This window comes from Staurois parvus, unplaced genomic scaffold (genome assembly GCF_062004578.1).
Source record: "Staurois parvus isolate SC_StPar_1 unplaced genomic scaffold, SC_StPar_1.0 ptg000845l, whole genome shotgun sequence".
Lineage (NCBI taxonomy): Eukaryota > Metazoa > Chordata > Amphibia > Anura > Ranidae > Staurois > Staurois parvus.
The window spans coordinates 820,262-833,162 of NW_028318641.1; the positions used below are offsets into that span (position 1 = coordinate 820,262).

A 12,901-nucleotide genomic window follows, 5' to 3' on the forward strand; every position below is an offset into this window, starting at 1 on the left:
GATTTCCTACATGGTAGGGGTTGGGGAAAGACAGCCAACCTAAACTGTAAAAATAATTGCTAAGAGAATTCATTGAAAAAGTCGCTTACGAGTGATGGTCCATGCAATCACCAAGGATCGGATTAGATAGATGTGTATATATGAATGTGAGTTAGGGACCTTAGATTGTACGCCCCTTGAGGGTTAGGGACTGATGTGAATGTACAATATATATGTAAAGCGCGGCATAAATTGATTTAATAAGAAAAAATGTAGAGAAGGGCTCGGTACAGAGGTTCAACACACTTCACATTATTGTTTGAAAAGGTTATTGAGATTGACAGTTCACAGATGATGAGTAAAGCCAACACGTTTCGGGAGAAGTGTCTCCGCTTTCATTAGGGCTGCGATAGTGGATATGATCGGTATTGACCCGGAACCGAAGGTCAACTTCAATAGGGCCCTTTTAGGTGCTGTCAGATGATGTAAAATTGCCATTGGCGAGATTTCCCTTCACTTCCAATCCCATAGCCAAAACAGGGAGTGAGAGGAAATCACTCCAAAGTGAGAGAATCCTTGGTGTTCACCAGGTTCACCAAAACTAGTATTTCCATTGGTAGAGTTCTCCTGTGTTACTGTTCTGGGGACAACCCAAAACTAAAAAAGAAAAAGTTTTGCCTTTAGTTATACTTTCATATCATGTTGCTTCTCTGCACTCTTTATTGCACCTGTACAATGGAATTTTACAAAAAGTCTTTCCCCAGAATGCCAGCCCATTAGGGTCAATACAATGTCTGACCTGGGAACTCTTATCTACACCATGTATACCTACACCCTGTATATTACACTTCGCTTGGTACCAGTGTGTGTCCTCCAACTGTAGAAATATCCAGATAGGCTGCAGCCCAACTAACACTATAGCTGGATTTGCTGCACTGCCAAGATATAATATGATCATTCTGATTTCTATTCTGCAAACACTAGAGCAGCTACTAAAATGTCACAATAATTGATATTACAATAAATACATAAAAGAGGAACCGGCTATAAAACAATAAACTGACCTGAATTTTGAGAAATGGCTATTTCCAGACTACTGACCCGAGAGCACAGAAGGCTATGAGAACATCAACTGCCACAAACACGGTTTGCTTTAACCACTTCCCGTCCGTCCCATGTACATAAATGGCCTCCGCATTCACTGCCTGTGCGCGATCCGGTGCCCGCTGTGTCCAATTACCGATTGCAGTACAGGACCTCTGTGTGAGGTCCCAATCATGTGATCAGTGATTGGCCAATCAGTGATCACATGAATAGTAGTAAGCAAGATGTCACTTTCTGACATCATTGCTTACTACTTGTGAAATCTGTGAATGATCACAGAGGTCACATGGTACAGGGCTATTCACAACAGCCTTGTACCATGTGACAAGCTGTGACCAATCACAGCTCTCACAGTATTTCTCAAAGGCTGCCAGAATGCAGTCAGAAAGAAGGAGAAATGATTGCTTTTATAGCCTTTGTGGGTATAAAAGCAATCAGTGTAAAAAAAGAAAAAAAAAATCTTCATCGCCCCCGACAAGTAGTACAGTGTCACCATAGTGACACTGTACTGCTAGGGTGATGGTATGTTAAAAAAAAACCATAAATAATATAAAAAAATAAAAATGTAAAAGAAATTATTGAAAAATTATAATTTTTGGTTATAAACTAATCTGGGTTATTTCTTTTTACTAAAAAGATAGATGAATACATTTTGGCCAAGATTTATGAAGAAAGATTATTTATTTGCAAAATTTTATAAGAAAGACACTTTTTTTTTCAAAATGTTTGGACTTTTTCATTTATAAAACAAAAAAATAAAAATCCCAGCGGTGAATAAATGCCACCAAAATAAAGTTTTATCTGTCTCAAAAAAATGCTAAAAATTCATATGGGTACAGTGTTGCATGACCGCGCAATTGTCATTCAAAGTGTGATAGCGCTGAAAGCTGAAAATTGGCCTGGTCAGGAAGGGGGTGAAAGTGTCCGGAAAGAGGTTAAATAGCTGCAGATTTGCTAGGTGGTAAAGGGTAAAGTCTTTTATTCTACCTCCCTTGCAAATCACCACTCACTGGCTGCAACAAACTGCAACACACTTTCGCTCATAGCTATTCCAACATGGAGGCCGGAGGTTCTAGAATCCTTTGAACATCAATGATCACGGAACACAGACCATCAAAAGATAAGTTCACCTTTTTAAAAAAATAAATAAATACACATTTTCTTGCAGGTAAAAAAATGTGTATTTATTATTTTTCGTTTCTGGAGCCTGTAAAGCATTGCAGTGAAAAGTTCAATAGGAATTATTATATTATTATACAGTATTTATAAAGCGCCAAAAGTTTGCTCAGCGCTGTACATTACAAAGGGGGACAGTACTTGAAACAGCACAGTAACAATACAATGCGATACACGAGGGGTTCGAGGGCCCTGCTCCTTGGAGCTTACAATCTAGGAGGGAGGGGATGGTGGTACAGGAGGAGATAGCTGTGGGGGATAAAGTGGTAGGAGGAGTGGAGGAGATCAGCAGTTAGGTGAGGGTGGGGTAGGCTTCCCTGAAGAGGAGGGTTTTCAGGGTGCGCCTAAAGGTGAGGAGGGTAGGTGACAGTCTGATGGATTAGGGTAGTGAGTTCCAGAGGATGGGGGAGGCCCTGGAGAAGTCATAAATGGTCACATAAATGGAATAAATGGTCACTGGCTTTTCTTCCGCTTTTTTTAACGCAGAAGCTAAACAAAAAAAACGGATCAGTGTGAAAGCAGCCTTAGGGCTCGTTCACACTTGACTTTTTTCCAACTCTTGCCAAACGCCCCTATAGCGTTTGACAGAGATCGGTCCGGCGTTTGCGGAATGTTTTTAACGCTCCGCAAACGCTCCAAAAACGCCGCATGCACGGTTTAGCGGCGGTTGCCAAGCATTAAAAATGCCCCACAAACGCCTATAATGAAGTTTGAATGGTGTTAACAGTCCGCAAACGCCTCGCGACCACGTCGCAACCGCACCGCAAACACCGGCTGGGCGTTTGCGGAGCGGCACCATAGACTTGAATAGGAGGCTTCAACTCCTCGTGACTCGACCAGAGGCGTCCGTTTTGCCGAGATGCTAACGCTCTCGTTTGAACAGCACTATGTGCTGCAATGTGCAGAATTTTTTCGAGGCGTTTGGAAAATGGTAAAAACGCTTCCCAAACGCCTGTCTTCCGCTTGCTAACAAGGCTAGTGTGAACATAGCCTTAGGCTGGCCATACATGTACAGTATAGAAGGCAGGCTGAAAGAATTCTAACAGATTCCCTTATCCATGCTAATCACCATGAGTGGAGGAGTCTATTGTATGACAGCCAGCAGCGCAAAATACCTGAGCAGTGCCTGCATCTTATTGGACGCAAGTGCTGTTTCGTCAACAATTTTCCACCCTGCTCCTTCAGAAAAAAAATCAGTTATAAAGGCCACTTTATTTTTTTTTTTCAAAAATAATAAACATGCTACCTGTTACCTGTTCTGTGCAGTTAAATTTCACAGAGCAGCCTCAAAACATCCTCTTCTGGGGTCCCCCAGCACTCTCAGCTCCTCCTCTTCTGTCTCTTCCACCATAGTAGCAGCTTGCTATGGGGCAGACGTGTAAGCTTGCTCCCGAGCCAAGCTGTGCGAGTCTATAGACATGAACAGCCTGGCTTGAACCTACTGTCCGCTCAAAGGATTTGATTGACAGCAGCAGTAGCCAATGGCTCCCATTGTTGCCCTCTGCTCTGTGAATGCAGGGAGAAAGGAATGAGCACATGGGAACAGCACTGGATCGAATGAGGGCTTAGGAAAGTTTATGGGGGGGGGGGGGGGGGTGATACTGGGACACTTTTCCCTTAATGCAGGGTATGCAGTGAGGTAAAAAAATTAGATCCAGTTTGAGAAAGTTGAAATGTCGATTATAGACAATTTTGGTGTTGCAGACAGGGCCATTCATGGAGCACACTGGATATGTGTAATGCAAGGGTTCATTTCTGACAATGTTTTTCTGCTGTTTTTCACTTGCCCCCCCCCGGGTGTCACAGTGCAGGAAGTTAGGAAAATTTTCCCCAGTGGGATCACGTGTTATCTATTGTTCAGTGTCTGGGATGGCAGATATATTTTCCTGGTATTTAAGTTGTTGTCCCTTTAAGGACTGTTTTGAAGACATTGCTGAGTACTCAGGTTCTCACCCATGCAGGATGAGGTGTCCCTGGATAGTCTGGCTAGAAAGGACTGATTTCCAGTACTCTTTGGATTAATAAGTCCTTATTAATGACCTTGAATTTCGGAGGTTCAAAGGGTTTTGGGTGGGAAGAACCTCCACCCCCGATTACAGAGCCTGATCACAAAACCTGTTAGCTTTACTTTTTGCTGAAGCAAGCTATTTATGTTTTACCTGTTTTGGAGGAACTAATAAAGAACAGTTTGCTTTTACAATCGGTTGCTGTTGATCTCAGGCCCCCATATGACATTTGGTGCATAGATGCGGGCAATTCAGCTGAAAAAAGCTGTTTGAAGTAAAGACTGACATTTAAAGGGCCAGTGCCCATTTTTGTATATCCTGGGCAGAAAGCAGCATGGAAGAGCTTATGAGAGCCCTGGTCCAGAGCACAGTGGGCCCATCAGGATGCCACTCGGGCGCAGATACAGGCCCAGCAGCAGGCTATGGCAGAAGAAACTTGCCGCCATGAGGAGACAGTGGATTTACTGATACAGGCCCAGCAGACCAAGACAGCACAGCTGGAGGAGCAAAAGAAGTCCGTGGAGTCCCATTTGGATGCACTATCGAATCGTCTGAAGGGGGTTGTTGCCCCTAGAAACCCTGTGACAGTAAGGCCAGCCATTTTCTGAAAAAGCTGACCCCCCAATATGACATAGAAGCTTCCCTGACCATGTTTGAGGGCATAGCAAAGAGGGTTGTACAACCGGTCCACAAAACTTTGTTCCAGGTGGAGGATCAGGTGGCTGTCCTCCTACCCACAGTAGAAAGTAAATTACTGGCATGGTGGCAGGTCTTAGATTCTCTAAAGATGGAGGGGTTTACTGTGAACCCAGAAGAATGTGCCATTGCTATGACAGAGACCTGGGGTACATTGCGGGTAGGGGTTTGGTGAAATTTCAGATGAATAAGGCAGAAGCTATTCAGGCTTGGCCCTACCCAGTCACTAAGAAACAAGTCCAAGCCTTTTTGGGCATCGTGGGTTACCGCCGCAAGTTTGTCCCCAACTTCACCACTACTGCTGCACCTCTCATTGACTTGACAAAGGGTAAGGAGTCAGTTATGGTAAAATGGAATGACAAGACTGAGAAGGCTTTTGGGGAACTTAACATTCATTTCATGCCATCCATTGTATACAATTGTGTTGCTAGGTGTGATTGGTCAGAGTGATCACATGGTACAGACTGGGTCAATCACAGCTAATCACAACAAAAAACAGTGAATGAATCAATTTCATTCAGTTAAATGCTTGCCTATAGCAGTGAAATTCACTGCTATAGGCAATCATATTGTGTAAAAACAAATACTGATCACTTCCCCAGAGTAGCACAATGTTACTTTTTTTTTTCATACTGTCACCAGTCAGTGTCCCTGATCACCACCACACAGTTATGCGATGACACTGTACTGCACTGGTGACAGTAAGTAAAAAAAAATGTTCTTAAAAAAGTGAAAAAAATGTTTCTTATTTCTTTATTTTCCAAAACATAATGGCAAAAAAATTACAACAAAAAATTGCTATTATTCTTGCTGAATACCGTAGACCAGGGTTCAAACTTTTTTCAAAGAGGGCCAGATTGGATGAAGTGAACATGGTGGAGGGCCGAACATTTTTCCGAACATTCTTTGAACCATTACAATTAAATGCAAATAAATTATTTTATGCCAAGTTAATTGCAAACGACATACTTTTCATTTCCTAACATTAAGATCAACTGACAGCTGAGTTTTCACAATGTATTGAAAATAAATTAAAAAAAAACTTACCTGCACTAATGTGAAGGGTGAAAAAGGTAGCTGGAGCTGAAGTCTCTGCTCGGCAGCCGGGAGGGGAAGAGAAACACACTTCACGCTGGAAGCCCGGCCCTGACGTCACCGCCCTCTGTCGCTCCCAGCGCGGCGCAGTCACGCATGCGCACTGCTCTCAAGCAGAAGACTGTCTGCCACAGAAGGGAGGGCCGTGCGACAGCCGCATTTACACAGACCGGGGAGAACGCGCCGCAGTCAGGCATGCGCACTGCCCTCTGCTCTCAAGCAGAAGACTGTCTGCCATAGAAGGGAGGGCCGTGGGAGGGCCACATTACACACAGCAGGGAGGGCTGTTGGAGGGCCGTATTAAACCGACCCCCGGGCCGTAAATGGCCCGCGGGCCGGACTTTGGACATGCCTGCCGTAGACTGTCTACTTTCCAAAAAGGGGTAGTTTGGGGGATATCTGTACTGTTCTAACATTTTTGGGCCTTAGTAAATGAGATCGGCCGTCAGTACATCAGGACTGATAGATTTTCAGATCTACAGGTGAAACTCGAAAAATTAGAATATTGTGTAAAAGTTCATTTATTTCAGTGCAGCAACTTAAAAGGTGAAACTAATATATGAGACTCATTACATGCAAAGCAAGATAGTTCAAGCCGTGATTTGTCATCATTGTGATGATTATGGCTTACAGCTCATGAAAACCCCAAATCCACAATCTCAGAAAATGAGAATATTGTGAAAAGGTGCAATATTCTCGGCTCAAAGTGTCCCACTCTAATCAGATAATTAAGCCATAACACCTGCAAGGGTTCCGGAGCCTTTAAATGGTCTCTCAGTCTGGGTCAGTATGAATCACAATCATGGGAAAGACTGCTGACCTGTCAGTTGTGCAGAAAACCATCATTGACACCCTCCATAAGGAGGGAAAGCCTCAAAAGGTAATTGCAAAAGAAGTTGGATGTTCCCAAAGTGCTGTATCAAAGCACATTAATAGAAAGTTATGTGGAAGGGAAAAGTGTGGAAGAAAAAGGTGCACAAGCAGCAGGGATGACCGCAACCTGGAGAGGATTGTCAGGAAAAGGCCATTCAAAAGTGTTGGGGACTTTCACAAGGAGTGGACTGAGGCTGGAGTCAGTGCATCAAGAGCCACCACACACAGACGGATCCTGGACATGGGCTTCAAATGTTCTAATTTTCACCTGTATATCTTAGTTTGTAGCCTCTAACTTTCCTACAGAATAAATAATAAATACTAATTTTGGTTATTTTCACCAAAGAAATGTAGCAGTATGTATACATTTGGCCAAAATTTATGAAGACAATTATTTGTAAAATTTTATAACAGAAACAAAGAAAAACTTTTGTTTTAATGTTCTGTCTTTTTTCGTTTAACAAAAAACAAAAAAACCCCAGTGGTGATTAAATACCAGCAAAAGAAAGCTCTAGTTGTGTGAACAAAATAATAAAAATGTAGTTTGGGTATAATGTTGCATGACCGCGCAATTGTCATTCAAACTGTGAGAGCGCTGAAACTTGACCTGGGCACGAAGGGGGTAAAAGTGCCCGGTATTGAATTGGTTAATTATGAGTATATACAATAATGAAACACCCTCCTAAAAAGTTTAAAGTAAAATGATTTACAAACCCAGCAACAACCAATTTTTCTTTTATGATATATTTATTATTAAAGGTGTATAAAAGTCAGTGATCAGTTAAAAAAAACAAACATCTTGCTCATCCCATTTATTGAATGAAGAAACATTTGTACATCAGCAAAGGGTTGGCGGGGTGACTATCTGCTGCTACTAGCCACTGAGATACTTCAGGGTCCCATTCACTCCTATGGGGCTAGCTCACACCTACGTGTTGCAGATTAGCATGTTGTTAAAGCAGACCTAAGTCTAAGTTCACATCTATGTGTTTTTTATTTAGATTTTTTGGAGCAGTTAAAGCTGAACTCCGGAGAAAAGTAAGCATCCTCTCTTGCAGTGGGGCTGGCCCCATGGGTTAAATGCAGAGGTTGACGTACCTGATCCTCCACTCCTGCACGCTCCTTTGTGGTGAAGGACCAGTGCTTGTCGCCTCTGCTGCCATGTACATCAACAGTCTAAGGTCCTCTGATGTCATCATGACTGATGCAAGGAGGATGCGGAGGGACAGCCTGAGCGGCGGTCAGAAGCCTCTGATGTCTTTAAGCCTGATGCAGGGCCCATAGCCTTTAACTGGATGTGTGGACCCAGAGTAACATTCCACTGTGGAGCCCAGGGGAGCGCCGTCTGCTAGGAAAGTGGAGGGTCCGGCAAGTAAAACTGCTTTTTCCATCCCCTAACCAGGAGTCTGCCAAATACAGCCTGTGGGCAAAATCCAGCCCTCTGCTGTAAGGGAAGACCCCGATGTAAAGAGGGACTCTCATGAAAGGGGGAACTCTGATGGGGACCCTGATGGAGATCCTAACATTAGGAAGAACTCAGATAGAAACCCTCATGCAAAGAGGAACTCTGATGGGAATCCTCATGTAAAAGGGGGAGCTCTGATGGGGACCCTGATGGAGATCTTAACGTTACGAAGAACTCAGATAGAAACCTTCATGCAAAGGGGAACTCTGATGGGAATCCTCATGTAAAGGGGGAGCTCTCATGGAGACCCTGATGGAGATCCTAACGTTAGGAAAAACTCAAGATAGAAACCCTCATGCAAAGAGGAACTATGATGGGGACCCTTAAGTAAAGTGGACAGTGATGGAGACCCTGATGTAAGGAAGAGCACTAACAGAAACCCTCATGCAAAGGGCGACTCTGAGGAGGACCCTGATATAAGGGGGGACTCTGATGGGGACCCTTATGTAAGGTGGACACTGATGAGCATCCTCATGTAATGGGGACCCTAATGGTGACCCACACGTTAGGGGGGCTCTGATGGGGACCCTGATGTAAAGGGTCACTCTGATGGAGACGCTGATGTAAGGTGGACTTTAGTGGGGACTCCGATACAAGGAGGCTCTGATGAAGACTTTGATATAACTGGGACTCTGATGGGGACCCTTATGTCAGGGGGGAACTGATAGAGACCCTAGTGTAAGGAAGATATCAGATGGAAACCCTCATGCAAAGGGAAACTCAGATAGGAATCCTCATGTAAAGAGGGACTCTGATGGGGATCCTGATGTAAGGAAGAACACTAATGGAAACCCTCACAGAAGAGGGAGAATCTGATGGGGATCCTCATGTAAAGAGGGACTCTGAAAAAAAAGTCCTCCTGTAAGGGAGAACCCTGATGAGCATCCTCATGTAATGGGGACAATGATGGAGACCAGCATGTAAGGGGGGCTCTGATGGGGTCTGTGATATAGGGTGGACTTTGATGGGGACTCTGATGTAAGGAACAGCACTAACGGAAAGCCTCAGGCAAAGGGCGACTCTGATGAGGACCCTGATATAAGGGGGGGCTCTGATGGGGATCCTTATATAAGGGGGACACTGATGAGTATCCTCATGTAATAGGGACACTAATGGCGACCCGCATGTAAGGGGGCTCTGATGGGGACCCTGATGTAAAGGGTCACTCTGACGGAGACGCTGATGTAAGGTGGACTTTAGTGGGGACTCCGATACAAGGGGGCTCTGATGAAGACTTTGATATAACTGGGACTCTGATGGGGACCCTTATGTCAGGGGGGAACTGATAGAGATCCTAATGAAAGGAAGATCTCAGATGGAAACCCTCATGCAAAGAGGAACTCAGATAGGAATCCTCATGTAAAGAGGGACTCTGAAGGGGACACTAATGTAAGGAAGAACACTAATGGAAACCCTCACAGAAGAGGGAGAATCTGATGGGGATCCTCATGTAAAGAGGGACTCTGAAAAAAAGCCCTCCTGTAAGGGGGAACCCTGATGAGCATCCTCATGTAATGGGGATCCTAATGGCGACCAGCACGTAAGGGGGGCTCTGATGAGCATCCTCATGTAATGGGGATCCTAATGGCGACCAGCACGTAAGGGGGAACCCTGATGAGCATCCTCATGTAATGGGGATCCTAATGGCGACCAGCACGTAAGGGGGGCTCTGATGAGCATCCTCATGAAATAGGGATAATGATGGAAACCAGCACGTAAGGGGGGCTCTGATGGGGACCCTGATGTAAAGGGTCACTCTGATGGGGTCTGTGATGTAAGGTGGACTTTGATGGGGACTCTGATATAAGGGGGCTCTGATGGGGACTTTGATGTAAATGGGGACTCAAGTTAATGTGGTATTTCTTTGCTTTGTTTATGATGTGGCCCTTGTATGGAAATGTTTGGAGACCCCTGCTCTAGACCTGAACAAGCATTTAGTCAAGGAAGGAGAAAAGAGATGGCCGCACTCCACAAGAGGATACCTGAATAAAAATGTCTCTATCCCAAGTGACAACACACAGGAATCCAAAGACATTAACGTGTTTCACACAACTTCATAATTACGAATATCCCTGAAACTATTAGCATTGAACCCTTGCAGTGGGGCTGCCCCTGCTTTTCCTGGAGTTACATTTTAAATATATGCAGAATGCACAATCAAATCTGTGCCGATATAATCCATGGCAGTGTTCACATTTCTGTACTGTCCACATGTCCAGTGAAGGAAATAAGTATTTGATCCCCTGCTGATTTTGAATGTTTGCCCACTCACAAAGAAATGATCTTTCATACAGGTAACAAAATGAGATTAGCAGCACTCCCTTTAAGAGACTGCTTCTAATCCCAGCTTGTTACCTGTATGAAAGACACCTGGTAGCCAGAAATCCTGCTGAATGATAGGGGATCAAATACGTATTTCCCTCATGAACATGCAGATCAGTCATCATTTGTTAGACATGCATTTCTGCTGAATTTTTTGTTGCTATTCTTTCTCTCAGTGTTACAATCAGGGGCGGACTGACAACTCATGGGGCCCCCGGGCAATAGGGGATCATGGGGCCCCTTTGTCCTTGCCCAAACTCAAAAAAGCCTATGAAAAAGGTACCAGGGGCATCTCATGGGGCCCCCTACTGACCCCCGGCCCTCGGGCAGTGCCCGACTTTCCAAATGGTGAGTCCGCCCCTGGTTACAATACACCGAACATTCAATTTTTAGACCGATCATTTCTTTGTGAGTGGGCAAACATTCAAAATCAGCAGGGGATCAAATACTTATTTCCTTCACTGTACTTCCACGGCCATTGATCATCATGGCGCAGATCTCATCTCTCACTTTTCCTGAAGTTCCTCATGCACTTTACTGCTCCAAAAAACACACAAGTGTGAATGGGGGACCTTTATGTATTTACATCCCTTTGCATGATGAATAAACAAAAAAGTTCATAAAAGTATTGAAATGCATGTTAGTGCACGGGCCTCTGCATGAAAGGGCCCCTATTGTGGCAGTGTGAGGTTTTTCCTCTCCCAGATGATTTTGGAAACACTAAAGTCGGCATCACATTTGCACCCATTAAAGCTCATTGCTGAAAGTGCACTACAAGCTGCCAGGAGGTGCAGATCTGGGTGAGAAGAGAATGTGACTGGCTGACAAGGAGTCCTATGGAAATGAAGCTCTTTGCTGCACATGGTATGGGCCTGCACATGGTATGGGCCTGGCAGGTATGGGCCTGCACATGGTATGGGCCTGGCAGGTATGGGCCTGCACATGGTATGGCCTGCACATGGTATGGGCCTGCACATGGTATGGCCTGCACATGGTATGGGCCTGCACATGGTATGGGCCTGCACATGGTATGGCCTGCACATGGTATGGGCCTGGCAGGTATGGGCCTGCACATGGTACGGCCTGCACATGGTATGGGCCTGGCAGGTATGGGCCTGCACATGGTATGGGCCTGCACATGGTATGGGCCTGCACATGGTATGGGCCTGCACATGGTATGGCCTGCACAAGGTATGGGCCTGGCAGGTATGGGCCTGCACATGGTATGGGCCTACACATGGTATGGCCTGCACATGGTATGGGCCTGCACATGGTATGGGCCTGGCAGGTATGGGCCTGCACATGGTATGGGCCTGCACATGGTATGGGCCTGCACATGGTATGGCCTGCACATGGTATGGCCTGCACATGGTATGGGCCTGCACATGGTATGGGCCTACACATGGTATGGGCCTACACATGGTATGGGCCTGGCAGGGAGTATACGGTATTTTTTTTTTGTTCTGTAGCTTTACAGTTTGCAAAACCAGTATATAAATCTTAAAGCCTTGCAATCTAGCACAGCTAGTGCATACAATAAATACTCTATTACTCTACCATTCAATGAAAGTCCTTGGACATCAAACTGTCCCAATGTGAACCTGGAGGAACCCTGAGGACTGTTACCATCAGGCAACCTTTATTTGCATACCTCCATTGTGAGCAGTTGTCTGCTCTGTGCCTGTACATTGCATTTATACTGCATTTAGTGTTGTCCTTCAATGCCGCTGCAGTCGTTCCATCTGATGTCCTACAAGACTGCTGGAGGAAACGGCTTCGGATACTTTGCAGTCATCTTCCTCCAAGCCTCACTTTTGCTCCATTACATGAACACTGCACCGTACTCCAGGATGACAACTCCACAGGGGTTCACTGGAGATGTAAAAGTGGAGGAAGCTGCCACGTGTGAGCTCACATCGCCATCGCTGTGCTATCTCCTCTTCCTCATGCATGTCTCCAGTCTCCGGAGTTCATCAGCTGAATGATAGAAAATGTCAAACTCTGCAGCCCCCCATCCTCTCCAGACTGACAGGATCCAGCCCAGGGTATCACTCTGCAGGCAGCAGACCACGGAATCCTTGGACACGGCAGCAGCTTCTATACAGACCCTGGAAGGCAGAGCACAGACAGATCACAGCAAGGAAAGCAACGCAGCAGCAGTGAAAACTGGACTCTGAATACGCAG

At 45.2% G+C, this 12,901-nt stretch overlaps 1 protein-coding gene across 2 annotated transcripts in view; it reads right to left on the reverse strand.

The window, feature by feature from the left end:
- Positions 1–7,657: 7,657 nt before the first annotated feature.
- LRRK1 (leucine rich repeat kinase 1) overlaps positions 7,658–12,901 on the reverse strand; it is a 325,566-nt gene continuing 320,322 nt past the window's right edge. For both annotated transcript variants that reach the window (XM_089655524.1, XM_089655525.1), the window contains one exon: positions 7,658–12,824. In XM_089655524.1, coding sequence (XP_089511650.1) covers positions 12,647–12,824 — 178 coding nt within the window. In that variant the 3' untranslated portion in view covers positions 7,658–12,646. The remainder of the gene's footprint in view (positions 12,825–12,901) is intronic.